This window comes from Myripristis murdjan, chromosome 12 (genome assembly GCF_902150065.1).
Source record: "Myripristis murdjan chromosome 12, fMyrMur1.1, whole genome shotgun sequence".
NCBI lineage: Eukaryota > Metazoa > Chordata > Actinopteri > Holocentriformes > Holocentridae > Myripristis > Myripristis murdjan.
Window position 1 is genome coordinate 1694399 of NC_043991.1, and position 20044 is coordinate 1714442.

General features: G+C 41.3%; 1 protein-coding gene across 1 annotated transcript; it reads left to right on the forward strand.

Moving 5' to 3' along the window:
* Window positions 1-353: 353 nt before the first annotated feature.
* LOC115369180 (gastrula zinc finger protein XlCGF57.1-like) lies at window positions 354-17902 on the forward strand. The gene is made up of 4 exons (XM_030065748.1): window positions 354-563; window positions 5092-5948; window positions 14344-14413; window positions 17303-17902. Exons 1-4 carry the CDS (start codon window positions 354-356, stop codon window positions 17900-17902), a joined length of 1737 nt encoding a protein of 578 aa, XP_029921608.1.
* Window positions 17903-20044: the final 2142 nt, after the last annotated feature.

The window sequence follows — 20044 nt, forward strand, 5'->3', positions numbered from 1 at the left end:
TGTGAAAGGAAAATACATTTTGGGCAGCTCAGACAGACTTGCTAATTGACTGGACCATCCTGTCGTCTGGCCCTTTCCTTTAATCCTGTGGGCGTGAACACAAATACTTTTTATGCCTTTTATTCCCATTCGGGACCGCACCCTACCTGATCACTGCCTTACAATAGCTTCCCCCACCTTTTGTTCTCTGCCTATTTACATACCGTCTGTAGTCACTGTATAAAGGTCTTCCTCTGACATTGCTCTTGGTCAGCTCACCGCCCCAGATACTCTCTGCGTCGGTCAGTTCACCAGTGTGCCGGTGTACTTCAGTAAACTCACATCATTACAGCAAACCTCTAGACTGGACTACAATGGTTTTAAAGAACAACATTCTCAGAATCAGAACCATCAGCTCACCAGCTCATCAGAGATCGCAGGTGATGCGGCGACAACCTGCAGCCGCCGAGGAGACGCTGGCTCTGCCGGAGGAGACGCTGGCCGAGTACGAGCTGCAAAACTCCCGCCTGAAACTGAAGGTGGAGAGGCAGCAGAGGCTCCTGGACGCCGTCTTGCTGCCGGAGGTGCGACTGCACAGAGGTTCGTAACTTTTAAACGCCATTTTCACATCACCGACTCACCTGGACCCTGACAGGCGAGGATAACCGCCAGTTAAGATTCAAGAGAAAACACTGAGACAATCTGCAGCATCTGTGAGATAATGATATCAATATCAATGCATGATAATAACAACTAATGATATCAATATCAATGCATGATAATAACAGCTAATGATATCAATATCAATGCATGATAACAACTCTAAATGACCAACTTCACATGCTAATATCATGTTAGCGGGTCTGTTCAGCCACAACTTTCAGATCATTTTAAAAACAAATCGTTTATTCTGAATGCAAATGATTTATCATCATATTTAGGAAGACAGCCGTTGTTGTGCCAAGGTACGTATCCCCGATAAAAGTTGTGTCCCCTGTCCGGTGTTGCCGAGGGGGGGTGGGGGGGCACTCTTTGAGACAAATCAAGAAGCTACTATAACAATTTCACAGTGTTTAACAAACTGCATTTTGATAAAAGACAGTTATTGGGAAACACAGATATTGATTAACTGATTTATTTGGGCATTAGATTAACATTTTATAATTTAATTAGGCTATTTTTAATTATTTTCTCAAATGTCTCCACACACAAACATCAATGGCAAGATCTAAGATACTGACAAAATAGGTACAAACACAAACAGTACCAGGAAATAAAATAAAGTACAGAAATTAATACAAAAAGGCTGGACAATAAATGATTATCAAATCAAAATCACAACTTCTGTCAACTGCGCAGGGGGGTTGGGTGCTTGTGTGTGAAAAGCGAAGCGAACAGCAAGTGGAACGAGGGAGAGATGGGAAGGCAGCCAGCGCACGGCATATCGGCACAAAAACAAACACAACAGACGTTACATAAATAAGTTTCTGACTAACGTTAGGTTATGAAGTCACTTGGGATAGTTTGGAAAGTCGCTATGTTGCCATTGTATCACTGGTATTTGCGGGCGCTTCTGTTTTTCGCGCTAGGCGATTCATACCTTCCACCTCCGCCTAGCCTACAGCGGATGTGTTGCGGTTGAAAGCCATCCTCTCAGCGTGCACGCAGAAACTATTCTCTGCAGTGATTGGTTAATTCCGTTGTCAGTATTTCATGACGTACGGCCCAGTGCCCGCCTAACTCCCTCCGGACAATCCAAGCTAGCATCAACAACAGATTCCCAAAGGAGCCGCAGATTGAATATGTCGATGTGCGTTTTTTCCCCTTTCCTCGTTCATTTGATCTAGGCGGTCGGTGAAAACGTCTAGGCGGTGCGCCTAAGAAATTAGAAGGCAGGGAAAACCCCGACGTGTCAATATGGTAATCTAGTAAACTGGTCTTTTTTTTTTTTTTTTTTTTTTTTTTTTTTGAGGACGCACTTTTCCTTTCGTTTCTTTTTTTTCTTTCTTTCTTTCTTTCTTTCTTTTTTTTTTTTTGTTTGGAGTAGATTGCGCCCTGGGCGGTTGCCCACATTGCCCATAGCAAAAACTGTCCCTGCCGGCGCCTCGTCTGTCTGTGCCGCCACCCGTTTATCGTGCTATCGCCTCTTGGAGAGTCATTCATTTTTTCATTCAACCTTTATGTGGATTCGGAGAATCATTGAGAGCAAGCCCTCATTTACAATGATGCCGAATGTACAACAACCATAAAAACAATATGGAATTACAATACAATAACAAAAACAGAATAAAACAGGGATTAAAACATAATAAAACAGGGATTAAAACAGAATAAAACATGGAACAACATTAAAAGCAGTTACAATCATGAATTTTTGGTTAAAACCAAAAATGAAAAAAAATAAATAAATAAATGAAGTGGCTGCTGTGGATCACACAGGCCTCTGTACGACGGAGTACCAGGGTCACTGCAGGGGGAGCGGGGCCACATTCTGAAACAAAAAAACAAAGACAACTAGTTGAAAGAATGCTTTGCTTCTTGACTGTCTTTGTGTAATGACAATTGATTCCACAGTTATCAAACTTTGTGTGTGTAATGTGCAATCCTGACTATATCATTAAGTAGCCTACTGCATGGCTGCATTTCATCTCTATTAATGGGAGAGTCTACCTGTATTGGCATGATTTAATTGGTTTAAAATTTAAAGACATATATATATATATACACACATATATATATATATATACACACATATATATATATATATACATATATATATATATATATATATATATATATATATATATATATATATATATATATATACATACAGTACAGGCCAAAAGTTTGGACACACCTCATTCAATGCGTTTTCTTTATTTTCATGACTATTTACATTGTAGATTCTAACTGAAGGAATCAAAACTATGAATGAACACATGTGGAGTTATGTACTTAACAAAAAAAGGTGAAATAACTGAAAACATGTTTTATATTCTAGTTTCTTCAAAATAGCCACCCTTTGCTCTGATTACTGCTTTGCACACTCTTGGCATTCTCTCGATGAGCTTCAAGAGGTAGTCACATGAAATGGTTTTCCAACAGTCTTGAAGGAGTTCCCAGAGGTGTTTAGCACTTGTTGGCCCCTTTGCCTTCACTCTGCGGTCCAGCTCACCCCAAACCATCTGGATTGGGTTCAGGTCCGGTGACTGTGGAGGCCAGGCCATCTGCCGCAGCACTCCATCACTCTCCTTCTTGGTCAAATAGCCCTTACACAGCCTGGAGGTGTGTTTGGGGTCATTGTCCTGTTGAAAAATAAATGATGGTCCAACTAAACGCAAACCGGATGGGATGGCATGTCGCTGCAGGTTGCTGTGGTAGCCATGCTGGTTCAGTGTGCCTTCAGTTTTGAATAAATCCCCAACAGTGTCACCAGCAAAACACCCCCACACCATCACACCTCCTCCTCCATGCTTCACAGTGGGAACCAGGCATGTGGAATCCATCCGTTCACCTTTTCTGCGTCTCACAAAGACACGGCGGTTGGAACCAAAGATCTCAAATATGGACTCATCAGACCAAAGCACAGATTTCCACTGGTCTAATGTCCATTCCTTGTGTTTCTTGGTCCAAACAAATCTCTTCTGCTTGTTGCCTCTCCTTAGCAGTGGTTTCCTAGCAGCTGTTTGACCATGAAGGCCTGATTGGCGCAGTCTCCTCTTAACAGTTGTTCTAGAGATGGGTCTGCTGCTAGAACTCTGTGTGGCATTTATCTGGTCTCTGATCTGAGCTGCTGTTAACTTGCGATTTCTGAGGCTGGTGACTCGGATGAACTTGTCCTCAGAAGCAGAGGTGACTCTTGGTCTTCCTTTCCTGGGTCGGTCCTCATGTATGCCAGTTTCGTTGTAGCGCTTGATGGTTTTTGCGACTCCACTTGGGGACACATTTAAAGTTTTTGCAATTTTCCGGACTGACTGACCTTCATTTCTTAAAGTAATGATGGCCACTCGTTTTTCTTTAGTTAGCTGATTGGTTCTTGCCATAATATGAATTTTAACAGTTGTCCAATAGGGCTGTCGGCTGTGTAGTAACCTGACTTCTGCACAACACAACTGATGGTCCCAACCCCATTGATAAAGCAAGAAATTCCACTAATTAACCCTGATAAGGCACACCTGTGAAGTGAAAACCATTTCAGGTGACTACCTCTTGAAACTCATCGAGCAAATGCCAAGAGTGTGCAAAGCAGTAATCAGAGCAAAGGGTGGCTATTTTGAAGAAACTAGAATATAAAGCATGTTTTCAGTTATTTCACCTTTTTTTGTTAAGTACATAACTCCACATGTGTTCATTCATAGTTTTGATGCCTTCAGTGAGAATCTACAATGTAAATAGTCATGAAAATAAAGAAAACGCATTGAATGAGAAGGTGTGTCCAAACTTTTGGCCTGTACTGTATATATAATTTTTTTAAATATTCGTCGACTAAGACTAGACTAAAGCTATTAAGGACAGCAATCAACTGGTCAATGTTGACCAGACAAATCTGGTCAACGATGACACAGAGATTCTCAGTGGCAGGTTTGATGTTAGAGTGAAGTCGGCCAATAAACTCATCAACTGAGGCGGTGAGGTTATCAGGACCATGTAAAACAAAGTTTTTATTGGGGCTCAAGTAGAGAAAGTTAAGGGACATCTGATCTTTGGTCGCCAAGCAATCATAAAGGGAACTGGAATTAGGTAAGAATCAGAAGAAACCTGTTTCTCACCTAATTACAAAACAAACAAAAAAATAAACAATAAAAAAGCAAGTGTTGATTGTCACCATATCTGTATTTTACAAAACCTTTAGTAGGCATTATGCTGACATGAAGTGATGCTGACAGGCTCGGGTCAGCTTCCAAGCATAATTGTGTGTGTCTGTGTGTTTTTTTTCCAGTAGTGTGTAAAGAGGAGGTTCCCCCTGAGCAGCTTCAGCGGACCCCCAGTCTGGAGTTTGAGCCCCCTCACATTAAGGAGGAACAGGAGGAACAGGAGGAACTCTGGACCAATCAGCAGGGAGAGCAGCTTCAGGATATCACCAAGCTGCCATTCAGTGCTGTCCCTGTGAAGAGTGAGGATGATGAAGAGGAAGCTGAGTGGAACAGAGACGTCCGCCGCTCCACTGGACAGATGGAAACAGAAGATGGTGGAGAGGAACGAGCCAGGAACCCAGAACCCTCCTCTGAGGCTGAGACTGATGACAGTGATGACTGGGATGAGACCACAGAAGCTCAGTCAGATTCAAACCCACCGAGTGACATCCCTCTCAGTCATGACAGTCCTGATGTGGGAGAGAAACCAGCTTCCTGCTCCAAGACCAAGAACACAGGAAAGAGTACATTCCCCTGCTCACTATGTGGTAAACAGTTTACCGAGAAAGGAACCCTCAACAGACACATGAAAATCCACACTGGAGAGAAATCAGTCGTTTGCTCCCTTTGTGGTAAAGGGTTTACTGAGAAAGGAAACCTCAACACACACATGAGAATCCACACTGGAGAGAAACCGTTCCCCTGCTCACTCTGTGGTAAAGGGTTTACACAGAAAGGAACCCTCAAGATACACATGAGAATCCACACTGGAGAGAAACCGTTCGTCTGCTCACTCTGTGGTACAGCGTTTGCACATAAAGGACACCTCGAGCAACACATGAGAATCCACACTGGAGAGAAACCGTTCCCCTGCTCACTCTGTGGTAAAAGGTTTCCACATAAAGGACACCTCAAGCAACACATGAGAATCCACACTGGAGAGAAACCGTTCGTCTGCTCACTCTGTGGTACAGCGTTTGCACATAAAGGACACCTCGAGCAACACATGAGAATCCACACAGGAGAGAAACCGTTCGTCTGCTCACTCTGTGGTACAGCGTTTGCACAGAAAAGAACCCTCAACAAACACATGAGAACCCACACTGGAGAGAACCTGTAGAGACTCAGTCCTGTGTGTGTGTGTGTGTGTGTGTGTGTGTGTGGGAGAAGCTTCATTGAGCATCATACAGATGTAAGCAAACAAGAGTGTGTCAGTGAGAGCAGCAGCAGGAGATGCTTCAGAGTCAATGCTGATGTTAGAGATGCAGCACATCCCAACACATTTTGTTACATATGTTGTGTTCATACAGAGAGAATTAGAGTTCCAGCAAAGTGGATACTGTAATGAATGCCTGTTTACTGAATAAACTGTTTGATGTGCAAATGCAGACAGTGTGTGTGTGTGTGGCTGCTTTTCCTGTGTTTCTGTGGTCTCCTATGCAGCAGCAACCAAAGTCAGATCCGGAAGATTTTGTCCATTAAAAAAAAAGTAGCAAAAAGCTAATGTAACAACTGACAGCTCCTCTTGTTACTATAACAACTCCATGGCAACGAGCGCGCCTCTCTAATTCCATGACACCGACCCGCTGGTACCATAAGCAATGAGCCCAGCACGGCCCTTCACGGAACGGCTCTTTATAGTGGAAATGAGCTATATGTGTGATAAAACAAGACTTTTAATGACACGTCCCCTTAAATATAAAGGTAAAAAATCACAGCATCTCCTTATAGTTGCAAGACTTCTGCCCATTTTATTTATTACTTTCTCAATGTGTTTAGACCATGTCAATTTACTATTTAATAGTAGGCTATTCCTAGAAGTTTGGTTTCTTGCACTTGTTCTACCGCCACATCATTTACATATAGCTTTAGTTTTGGCTCATTCATTAACATAGTTTTTGACCCAAACATAATGCTATTTGTTTTAGCGATATTAAGAACCAGTTTATTGTTGGTTATCCATTCTACTACTGCTTGAAGTTCCTGATTTAAAACACTACTGAGTTTATCCGTTGTGGGTTTTGAGAGTGGACAGAATGGTTGCCAAGCAACACAGATACTAAGATTGGTTGTCATCTAGCGCCATCATTATGTCACATCAGGCTATTTGGGCTCGTTAATGTTGAATTGGATATTTCCCTGGAGAAATAGCCTACCTCTCCCTGCTGCCTCCAGATCCACCTGCCTTTTATTTCCACCCAAAGCGGACGCAATGTGACGGTGCTGATGTATGGTAAATTAACAGTATAACTTTATTATTAGTGCCTCGGTCCGAAGGAACGAGATCACTCTTGTTATCCTGCGCGTTTCTTATTCTTATTATTATTAGTGACTCGGTCCGAAGGAGTTAGTGCCTCGGTCCGAATGAACGAGTCACTATTGTTATTCTGTGTGTTTCTTATTTTTATTATTATAGCAAATTTCGGTTCGCTACTCCTCCCACAGTTTCGACGATACCTATGACATTATAATTATGAAAACGTGCGTCTCATTCGGGAATAGTGTGCTATGACTTCTGTATATTACTGGAGTTACCATGGCGACAAAAACCCAAACGAACCGGGTCACATGACCCATCCGCAATGAATGGCCAAAACTTCCCAAGGCTCCACAGCGCAGAGCTTTTGACCTGCGTCCACGCACCACATACGAAAAGCGTGCGTCTTATTGAGAAGAAGCAGGGTTTCGATTTTCAGACCGATCTGACATTCCGTTTTTCCGCAATTCCAGTTTGAAGTCGGAATTCCAGACGCAATACACACTAATGGAGTTGAGCTAGAGTGGCATTCCTGGCATTCCTGAGAGCTAGAGTGAGGCAGCCCTGAAAATTTGCCTAAAAGTTTTGTCTTAAACTTGCGTCCTGTGGAGAAGAAGTGGTGTGTCAATTTTCAAACTGATCGGACTTTGCGATTTCTCATAATTCAATTTTCAAATCGCGATTTTGCCCTCACTGAAAAATAATGGGGAGCCGGCCAAGACCCATGCATTTTCAAAGCCTCACAGCTCCCTCATTCTTTGGCCCACAGACTCCATTCAAAACTTAAACGGGTCAGCAGAAGTTCATCTTTATGTGTGTCATCTTCAATTTTTTCCTGTATGTTTTAGTTTGGCATAAAACACATTTTAAGTTTGCAGTCAGTTTTTTAGCCACCTCTGACTTTTGAATGAGTGTGTATTGCGTGAGCGAGAGTGAGAGACAGCACAGCTAGAGTGGAGCAGCCCTGAAAAATCGCCTACAACTTTTGTCTTCAACTTGCTCTACTGGCCACAATTTTCACTCCACATGCATAATTTCTTGGAAAGTAGTAGGAAAAAATAGTTCCTGTTTGAAAAATGTGAATAGAAAAGCAAAGCAACGTATACGTTTTACACAGTGACACTTAACGAGGCAGGAGTGCCAGCTCTCTCCCCCATAGACTCCCATTATACCTGGAACCCACAATCTGGGGAGAGAAGCAGAAACACACTTTTTTAACTCGCCGAAACTCAGGCATTTGGGGGAGTTGGCAAATAATTTTGACACAGTTTGAAAGCCCAAAGCCTTGCCTGTCTCATGATACCTTTTATTTTGCGGACTTACTGTCATGCATGCTGTGTGCTCACACACTTTATAGAGCCTCATTTCTGGCTCCACCCACACAAGCCCCACTGGCACAGTGGATAAAGTCTCTGCCTGCCATGCAGGAGACCAGGGTTCAACTCCCCGCCTCGGCAAGAGCAATAACTTTACACAACCTACAAACAGCATAGGTCTGGTGGTCACAAGGGTGGCAAGCAACATCTTCTTCTTAACTTTCAGTGATTCAGACAGAGGTCACATTCACACCCCCTGGTGCCGGCCCCCGAGGCACTCTCAAAATTTCCGCGGGGGAATTTTCTAGTTATTGTTATTGTTACAACCAACGTTAGGCATATGTCTGTGCAAAGACACACCTGTCGCGAAACGCACGCCGCCGTCCCTGCAAAGAGGAGTCCAAACATAACTGAACACTATTTTAACAATTGCACTATTAATGGAAATATCCAATTCAACATTAACAAGCCCAAATAGCCTGATTTGACATGATGAAGGCGCTAGATGAAAAAGCAATCTTAGCGTCTGTGTTGCTTGGCAACCATTCTGTCCACTCTATCTTGCTTGGTGGAAGAATGAATAGTTCTTAGTTTTATTGTTGCATTATTACCAATAAACAGTGTTGGGACCAATTACTCACAAAACTAATAAGTTACAATTACTAATTACATCTGGAAAAAAGTAATTTTGATTACTACTCAATTACTGCTGCAGAAGAGTAATTCAGTTACTGGGGAAAGTAATTTTTATGATTACTTTTTTCTTTTCTTAAATCCTGTTATTAATGCACATATTTTTGCTTTGCTGTTGCAGTGTGGACATTGCTGTCAAATTTCATCTATCATTGTCAGTGTTGGCCACGTTACTTTGAAAAAGTAATTCATTACAGTTTAAAGTAGTGATACCAACTTGCTCAGGTGGGGAATTGAACCCCCAGTCTTCTGTATGGCAGGCAGAGATACTATCTGCTCTGCCGTCATGGAACATATGTGCTTTTTGTAATTTGTGCTCAGTCATTCTCCATGCATGTTGATAAGTTACGAAAAACTGCAAAGTCCGACCGGTTTGAAAATTGACACACCGCTTTTCCTCCACAAGACGCACATTTTTTGAATAGGATAATAAAATAATAATAATTATTAGTAGTAAGTAACGGCTAGTAACAGCACATTTAATTGTCAGTAACAGTAACGGCGTTGTAACGGGGAAAACAGTCATTTCTTTGATTACTCGTTACTGCTAAAAGTAACGTCGTTAGTAACGCCGTTTCTTTGTAACGCCGTTACTCCCATCACTGCCAATAAATTATTGATTTTTTTCTTGTGTGTTCATTTTATGGGCTATATGTAGGGTAACCGTTTTATAAAAGCAATAAGCCCCTTGAAGCCGTGAGTTACAGTAATTTTACAACAGCGATTTTACATTTTAGAACGCCCCTCAGCCGTTGTAAAATCACTGTAACCCACGGCTTTTCGGGGCTTATTGCTTAAATATAACAAATATAAAAAATCTGCCATGAAAAATCCGTTTTGGCTTTTTTGTTTGCATCGTTGCTTTTTTTTAAATTTGCAATGCAGCGTTTTCCTTTTTTATTTGCAGCGTTTTCCTTTTTTTATTTGCAGCGTTTTGTTTTTTTTTTGCAGCATTTTTTATTTGCAGCGATCGTTGCTTTTTTATTTGCAATGCAGCGTTTCGATGGCGGTTCTCGGTAGTGATGGGAAAATGAAGCTTCCTGAAGCAATGAGGCTTTCCAGCCCATTGCTTTGCCCTAAGGTTCGCTACTCGAAGCTTCATTCAGTGCTCACTAGCCCCATCTGTTGCTAGAGTTAAACTATGACAGCCAAGTCATTTAACCCTCATGTTGTGAAAATTTCATGTTAAACATCTTTGTGTTCCCGGTCAAAAGTGACCGCTCTATTAAGACTCATCATAAAACTGTAATAATACATATATTATCATCATTTGTTTCATTAGTTCTCTTAACCAACTTAAGTTCTTGTGAATATTACAGGTTTTTAATTTCTATCTATCATTTATGGCCTGTATGCCTCATTTATCTGAGCTATGCACCTTGAATTCAATTTCTAAAAAACACAATTTCTGGATTATTTTGACTATAAGAACTAATCAGATGAAACATAGTATACTGTTTATCACAGACTGCTTTGTATGAAAGTTCCCAAGGAAATTTATTTTGAAACCATTTAGACTTTTTATACAATAACAAAAAGTAACACCTGTTGTGTTCCCGGTCAAAAGTGACCGGGAAGATTTAAATGAAATTATCCCAACACTGCACTGCACATTTCACAATTTTACAAGATAATGAACAAATAACATCAACAGTAACATTATTATTTCCATCAGATGTGTCTTTGCCTGATAACAAACAAACAAACAAACAAACAAACGGATAACAAAATCAGGCTTCTAAATTTGGTGGAGTGGGTTAACTCAATTGTGCTTTTTCTCATGCACATGTTGGACAATATGTGCAGGTTTTTGCATGTGCCTTGAAAACATATACATTGCACTTCAGGCAGATTATGCATGGATGTGTACATGTGTGTGTGCCTGCGCGTGTGTGTGTGTGTGTGTCTGTGAGAACTGACAACAGGTCATGCACCTGCAGGAGAGAGTCTCTACAGGGAAAAGGTTCCCGAACCTAGTCCTTGTGTGTGTGTGTGTGTGTGTGTGTGTGTGTGTGTGTGTGTGTGTGTGTGTGTGTGTGTGTGAGTGTGTGTCTGTGACCCCAGCTGACCAATGAGGATGTACTTGAGCTCAATTTTTTACCCTAATTGTAGTTCCCCCATTCATTTCTAATGGCCGGTCATTTTTGACCGGGAACAAGAAGAACGTCCTAAAGTTGAATAAAAAGCACAAAGTTGTATGCAATAAAATTTATTTTGTCGGTTGAAATCCTCTTTGTGGACAAAGTCATGGAATCTTAGGTCAGTCTGATCACATTAACTATATATTTTTAGAGATAAAACTTTTAAAACGGTCACATTTGACCGGTACACAACATGAGGGTTAAATAGATTTCAAATGTCATCACAATGACGAGTGCTATTAAGCAGTGACAGAAAATGAATGGATGGATGTTATCACAATATAGAATAGTGTTTAATCCCTGTACAATAATAATAAAGTCTATAGTGTTTTATATAACCCTGCTCTCCCTTTTTATTCCTAAACATTTTCTATACCTTCTTTCCCATTTTGGTTTGTGCTTTTCATGGCCATCAATGTTTACTATTTATTGAACACATTAGGTGTTGTGTGTTGGAAGTGCAGTGCTTAGGTGACACAGTATGTTCGGAGGGGGGCAGGGAGGGGAGAGGGTAATCATTATATATTGTATTATAATACAAACTGTGCTACAAACGCGCGAACCAAAATACCACCTACTACAACCCACAAAGCGTCGCGGTTTTGTCGTGCTTTTATTTTGAAAAACGACACGCAAAACGAACCAGTCACGTTACCTGTGTAATGCGAGGCCTCGTTTGTAATTCGTCACGTGGTTTTCAGCAAACCAATGCAAGCCTCGAAGCTTTGCTTCAAACGTCCCATCACTAGTTCTCGGCCATTGTAGATATTCAACCTGTTTCCACCAACGTTGCACTAAAAGTTTTCATGTACATATCAGGAGTAATTAACGCGTGATCACCAGCAGGGGGCAGTGTGGCATCTACTGGGCCCCGGGGGCTTTACGTCAGTTTGGTCCGCTTTGCAGCTTTCCTCTTTGTGCTGAGCGAGAAGACGAACAGACGTGGAGTTTCTCTGTCTCATTCATTTCTCCTGTTTACAGGTTGGTGGAATAGTAAATTAAGGAAAGTAACTGAAGTGCAGTATGTTAACATGTCGCTGAATGTTTTGATGTCCGGTATTAAGCTTGTTTTAAGAGTCGTAGCCGTATTTTCGCGCCTGATGACGTCACCTGTTGCTACGCAAGTCACGTCAGTCAGAGTTTTATTTTCAGCTCCTTGAACGTTTTTATGAAGTCTTTATATTTTTCAAATGTGTATTATTGTGTAAAGGTTTAAAATGGTGATTTCATGTACTGTAAAAAAGGTTAAAAGCTAATGTTAAACACTAATTTTATATATTCTAAAACTGGTTAAAAACAAGTTGAAAATCTGTCAGCTCATGCATTTCTGGAGGAGTAAAGGATTTAAGTTGAAGGAGGAAACATGCACTGAGGAACCATATGTAATTTGTAGTATAAGCTATGTGTTATTTTCAGTTGGAAGAAAATAACCTTCAGTGTAACAGTGGTTATTGTCATTTTGATTTATTTAATCAGACAAAGCCTGTAACTTTTTTTTTTATATGGAGAACACTGAGTGTACGTGTACTGACAGTAAAACAATGGAGGGTTTAAAGTGCACGTTTTATTAAATCCTCCCTCTTTCTGCTGAGCGAGAAGACAAACAGACGTGGAGTTTCTCTGTCTCATTCATTTCTCCTGTTTACAGAGAGAGCATAAGCTGTTAATGTGGTGCCCGCCGGTACCTGTAACATTATCAGGAGTAGGCCTATCAATGAAAACCTTCACAACTTCTGAAAATGTTATCATCTTGATGAGACAGAGACAAAAAATCACTAACTGGTCGCAGAGTAGACGTTAGTCCAGACAATGTGGGGACAGCAGCATCCTTTACAAAATTTCTTTGTGGAACCGGCACTGTATTGTGTCAGGTTGATAAAACAGTCAGCATGGAAATGAGCCGAACAGACGAGCAAATTTGGGCTAAAATCCTGCGGTACCTGGGACAAAATGATTCAGACTTGCTAATTGACTGGACCATCCTGTCGTCTGGCCCTTTCCTTTAATCCTGTGGGCGTGAACACAAACACTTTTCATGCCTTTTATTCCCATTCGGGACCGCACCCTACCTGATCACTGCCTTACAATAGCTTCCTTCACCTTTTGTTCTCTGCCTATTTACATACCGTCTGTAGTCACTGTATAAAGGTCTTCCTCTGACATTGTTCTTGGTCAGCTCACCTCAAAACATTCTCAGAATCAGACTCAACAGCCGAGGAAGAAAATAAACAAAAACTCATTTCTGAGTCTATTTTTCTTCGGGTCAAAGCAGCGAAACGTCGGATCTCTTGCAGACGGCAGGAAGCCGAGGACCAAGTTTGTGAAGATGTCTGAACTCTGCGAGCTGAGATCGCAGGTGATGCGGGGACAAACTGCAGCCGCCGAGGAGACGCTGGCTCTGCCGGAGGAGACGCTGGCCGAGTACCAGCTGCAAAACTCTCACCTGAAACTGAAGGTGGAGAGGCAGCAGAGGCTCCTGGACGCCGTCTTGCTGCCGGAGGTGCGACTGCACAGAGGTTCGTAACTTTTAAACGCCATTCTCACATCACCGACTCACCTGGACCCTGACAGGCGAGGATAACCGCCAGTTAAGATTCAAAAGAAAACACTGAGACAATCTGCAGCATCTGTGAGATAATGATAGGCAATATCAATGCATGATAATAACAACTAATGATATCAATATTAATGCATGATAATAACAACGAATGATATCAATATTAATGCATAATAATAACAACGAATGATATCAATATTAATGCATAATAATAACAACTAATGATATCAATATCAATGCATGATAATAACAACTAATGATATCAATATTAATGCATGATAATAACAACAAATGATATCAATATTAATGCATAATAATAACAACTCTAAATGACCAACCTCACAGGCTAATATCATGTTAGCGGGTCTGTTCAGCCAAAACTTTCAGATCATTTTAAAAACAAATCGTTTATTCTGAATGCAAATGATTTATCATCATATTCACTGACAGACAGCTGTTAATAGAGCAATTTCCATATTTTACCACACGATCCGGCGCCTCGTCTGTCTGTGTCGTCACCCGTTTATCGGTGATGTTGACTCCACAGTGGCTGCTGTGGATCACACAGGCCTCTGTACGACGGAGTACCAGGGTCACTGCAGGGGGAGCGGGGCCATGTTCTGAAACAAAAAACTCTGAATGTTCTACACAACTACTACTAGTACTTCTAACAGTAGTAATAGTAATAGTAGTATATTAGTAGATGTAGTAGTAGTAGTAATAGCAATAGCCGTAGTAGTAGTAGTAGTAGTAGTAATAGTAGTAGCAATAGTGATAATAAATGTAGTAGAATCCCCCCCCCCCCCCCCCCCTTTTTATTTTGAAAGAATTTTGGGCTTTTATTTTGAAAGGCCGAGGCTGTCCTAGTGTGTGCTTGACATCAGTACTGGCAGCTGCTGCATGATCACACCAAAATGCAGACAGACACAGAAATCCTCATTCAATCCAATGGAGAAATCCAGAAAACCCACCCCTGTTTGAGGTGTCACAGCTCGGTCACCGTTTGAGTTACAGACTTGATTCAAAGCTTAAACGAGTCATGAGACTCGGATCTATAAATCTCCCATTTACATGATTTTGCTATCTTTTACCGTTTTTGAGTTATGGCAGTTTTAGTTTGAGTGTTTTCTGCTCCCTCTGAGCTCTTACAATGGGTGTGTATTGCGCATTCCTGAGGCAGCTAGAGTGAGTCACATGTCCAGGCAGAGTGCAGAGCAGAGCACACCAGAGTCAAAAACGTTTGAAAATTCTTCACAGCTCCCTGGGGTGTGAGCTGCATTTTCACTTCCACTACCAGGATGCCGATTAACACACACTAGAGAAGAAACCAAAACACAAAAGAAAATCCTCCAGGAAGGGAATTTCACGGCTCTTTTCTTCCTCTTTGGCAGTTTTGGCAGCGACTTCCGGTGCACTCTTGCTGATACAGCGCCACCACATCGGCGCAATGCTGCAACTGCAGTTAAAATGACATCCATCTACCACAACGCTTCTCAGAAAATATCAGTTTTACCGACGTCAGAGTTTTGAGAGTCGGGGGTGGCACAACATTAGGCTGAGGCAGCCGCCTTGTAATTTTATATGCAGAAAAACCCTGCACTCTTTTGAACCATCCTACGTGTTCCCCTGATCTAAATCCAATTGAGAACATTTGGGGTTGGATGGCAAGGGAAGTTTACAAAAATGGACACCAGTTCCAGACAGTGGATGTCCTCCGTGAAGCCATCTTCACCACTTGGAGCAACATTCCCACTAGCCTCCTGGAAACACTAGCATCAAGCATGCTGAAACGAATTTTTGAGGTGATTACCAAGAAAGCTTTTTTGCCTTTGCCATCAGGAGGTCATGACAGTGTGGATACCTGACAGAAAATGACACTGAATCCACATTTTTGCCAAGATTTGGGCTTTCAAAGGCTGTAGTCTTAAACTTTTGATCAGCTGATGAACAGCCTATTTCAGTTTAATCGTTGTTTGCAATAAATTGCTTACTCAAAAATTTTTTTTTGTCTCACTCCCATTTCTTCTTTTTGCATTCTGAAGCTCTACTTAGAACCTTTTTAAGGTCCAACAGTGCAAAATATAAATTCTTGTAATTTCTCAACTGGTCTTAAAATTTTGATCAGAAGTGTATGTGTATATGTATATGTATGTGTGTGTGTGTGTGTTTGTGTATATATATATGACTAAAACTAATGACTAAAATGAGACGAAACTCTTTAATTTTCATCGACTAAGACTAGACTAAAACTATTAAGGCAATGACTAAAATGTGACTAAGACTAACAAGCATTTTCATCAAGAAGACTAAGACTAAGGCTAAAATTCAAATGGCTGTCAAAATTAACACTGGAGCCAAGTCACGGCAATGTCTCTTCAAAGTCCAGATGCCGAGGAGAAGATTGTGATTCTGGGCTCAAACCAGCAGGATTTCCTTCTGACTGAATGCCACAGGAGGAGAACAGCTAGTTTTTGTCAATTTTGGAGGTGATGGAATGAAGCCATAATCTGAACCAACTGTAAAATATTTAAGGCGGCTTGACTGAGGTTTGTGTGTAGAGGGAATTACAATAATGTAGACAGGACTAAATCAAAGTGTGAATCAGAAGTTCAAGGTCTCTAGAAGACAAGCTATTTTTGTGATGTTTCTCATTTAAAGAAAACACTGGGCGAGCTTGGAGACATAAAGACATGAACTGGTCAAAGATGACACAGAGATTCTCAGTGGCAGGTTTGATGTTAGAGTGAAGTCGGCCAATAAACTCATCAACTGAGGCGGTGAGGTTATCAGGACCATGTAAAACAAAGTTTTTATAGGGGCTCAGGTGGAGAAAGTTAAAGGACATCTGATCTTTGGTCACCAAGCAATCATGGAGGGAACTGGAATTAGCTAAGAATAAGAAGAAACCTGTTTCTCACCTAATTACAAAACAAACAAAAAAACAAAAAATCAAGTATTGATTGTCCCCATATCTGTTTTTTTACAAAAGCTTTAGTAGGGATTATGCTGACATGAAGTGATGCTGACAGGCTCGGGTCAGCTTCCAAGCATAATTGTGTGTGTCTGTGTGTTTTTTTCCAGTAGTGTGTAAAGAGGAGGTTCCCCCTGAGCAGCTTCAGCGGACCCCCAGTCTGGAGTTTGAGCCCCCACACATTAAGGAGGAACAGGAGGAACTCTGGATCAATCAGCAGGGAGAGCAGCTTCAGGATATCACCAAGCTGCCATTCACTGCTGTCCCTGTGAATAGTGAGGATGATGAAGAGGAAGCTGAGTGGAACAGAGATGCCTGCCGCTCCATTGGACAGATGGAAACAGAAGATGGTGGAGAGGAACGAGCCAGGAACCCAGAACCCTCCTCTGAGGCTGAGACTGAGGACAGTGATGACTGGGATGAGACCACAGAATCTCAGTCAGATTCAAACCCACCGAGTGAAGTCCCTCTCAGTCATGACAGTCCTGATGTGGGAGAGAAACCAGCTTCCTGCTCCAAGACCAAGAACACAGGAAAGAGTACATTCTCCTGCTCACTCTGTGGTAAACAGTTTACCGAGAAAGGAACCCTCAACAGACATATGAAAATCCACACTGGAGAGAAACCATTCGTGTGCTCCCTTTGCGGTAAAGGGTTTGCACATAAAGTACACCTCAACACACATGTGAGAATCCACACTAGAGAGAAACCATTCGTCTGCTCCCTCTGTGGTAAAGGGTTTACTGACAAAGGAACCCTCCAAAAACACATGAGAATCCACACTGGAGAGAAACCATTCCCCTGCTCACTCTGTGGTAAACAGTTTACCGACAAAGGAAAACTCAAGCTACACATGAGAACCCACACTGGAGAGAAACCGTTCGTCTGCTCCCTTTGCAGTAAAGGGTTTGCAACCAAAGGAGACCTCAACAGACACATGAGAATCCACACTGGAGAGAAACCGTTCGTGTGCTCCCTTTGCGGTAAAGGGTTTGCACATAAAGTACACCTCAACACACATGTGAGAATCCACACTGGAGAGAAACCATTCGTCTGCTCCCTCTGTGGTAAAGGGTTTACTGACAAAGGAAACCTCAACAGACACATGAGAACCCACACTGGAGAGAGCCTGTAGAGACGCAGTCCTGTGTGTGTGTGTGTGTGTGTGTGTGTGTGTGTGTGTGTGTGTGTGTGTGTGTGTGTGTGTGTGTGTGTGTGTGTGTGTGTGTGTGTGTGTGAGAAACTTCATCGAGCATCATACAGATGTAAGCAAACACGAGTGTGTCAGTGAGAGCAGCAGCAGGAGATGCTTCAGAGTCAATGCTGATGTTAGAGATGCAGCACATCCCAACACATTTTGTTACATATGTTGTGTTCATACAGAGAGAATTAGAGTTCCAGCAAAGTGGATACTGTAATGAATGCCTGTTTACTGAATAAACTGTTGGACGTGCAAATGCAGACAGTGTGTGTGTGTGGCTGCTTTTCCTGTGTTTCTGTGGTCTCCTATGCAGCAGCAACCAAAGTTGACTCCTGGGCTCGGCCTCGGCCCCTCAGATTGAGAGCCGGGCCCCCTGGTCCAACATCAGTGTCTGACTTCACAAATGCAAACTCCCACAGACACACTCCAACATCTGGTAGAAAGCCTCCCAGGAGAGTGGAAGCTGTGCTGCTGCAAAGGGACCAACTCCATATTAAAGGCCCCATGCTGTCCACTTTTCCAGGGTTTTATTTGAACTGCTGATCTCCCTGCAAGATGTATTTTTGGTTTTGAGTACCTGTGGTCTGCTAAATATAGTTTCACAGCTCCTCTCTCTTGCCCTTTTCCTGAAGCTCTGCACTGCAAAAACGCAAAATCTTGCCAAGATTATTTGTCTTATTTCAAGTCAAAAATGTCTTATTACTAGTCAAAATATCTCATTACACTTAAAATAAGACATGATCACCTCAGAAGTAAATTGTTTTTAGACAATTTTCACTTGTTTCAAGTGAAAATTCACTTGAAACAAGTGAAAATTTGCTTGTTTCATTGGCAATATTTGCCAGTGGAAAAAGTGAAAATTCACTTGAAATAAGTGAAAATTAGCTAGAAACAAGAAACAAATTTTGCCAATGAAACAAGCAAATTTTCACTTGTTTCGAGCAAATTTTCACTTGAAACAAGAGACAATTGTCTAAAAACAAGTTACTTCTGAGGTGATCATGTCTTATTTTAAGTCTAATGAGATATTTTGACTAGGAATAAGACATTTTTGAGTTGAAATAAGACAAATAATCTTGGTAAGATTTTGAGTTTTTGCAGTGTGGCAGCACAGTTCATTTAGCCAATCAGAAGAGAGAATCTGCACCCCTCCACTGATTGGTTGACTGTTTTCTGAGTGGCATATGGTCAGGCCAATCACAGGCAAGTTAACAGCTATAACGTTATTGTGATGCTCACTAAAGTGTCACATTTGTGGTAGTTTTTGTTATTTCATAATTCATCCTTTTTTTTTTTGAGTATTTGTTAAGGGGTATTCAACCTGTTTCCACCAACGTCGCACTAAAATATTTCATGTACATATCAGGAGTAATTAACGTGTGATCCCCAGCAGGGGGCAGTGTGGCATCTACTGGGCCCCAGGGGGTTTACGTCAGTTTGGTCCGCTTTGCAGCTTTCCTCTTTGTGCTGAGCGAGAAGACGAACAGACGTGGAGTTTCTCTGTCTCATTCATTTCTCCTGTTTCCAGGTTGGTGGAATAGTAAATTAAGGAAAGTAACTGAAGTGCAGTATGTTAACATGTCGCTGAATGTTTTGATGTCCGGTATTAAGCTTGTTTTAAGAGTAGTAGCCGTATTTTCGCGCCTGATGACGTCACCTGTTGCTACGCAAGTCACGTCAGTCAGAGTTTTATTTTCAGCTCCTTGAACGTTTTTATGAAGTCTTTTTATTTTTCAAATGTGTAATATTGTGTAAAGGTTTAAAATTGTGATTTCATGTACTGTAAAAAAGGTTAAAAGCTAATGTTAAACACTAATTTTATATATTCTAAAACTGGTTAAAAATAAGTTGCTCATGCATTTCTGGAAGAGTAAAGGATTTAAGTTGAAGGAGGAAACATGCACTTAGGAACCATATGTAATTTGTAGTATAAGCTATGTGTTATTTTCAGTTGGAAGAAAATTATGAGGGACGAAAAATGACAAAACAATAAATAAATGAATAAATAAATAAATATGCATATAAATATATAAATGCATAAATAATTAAATTAATAAATATTTCTACATTTATTTA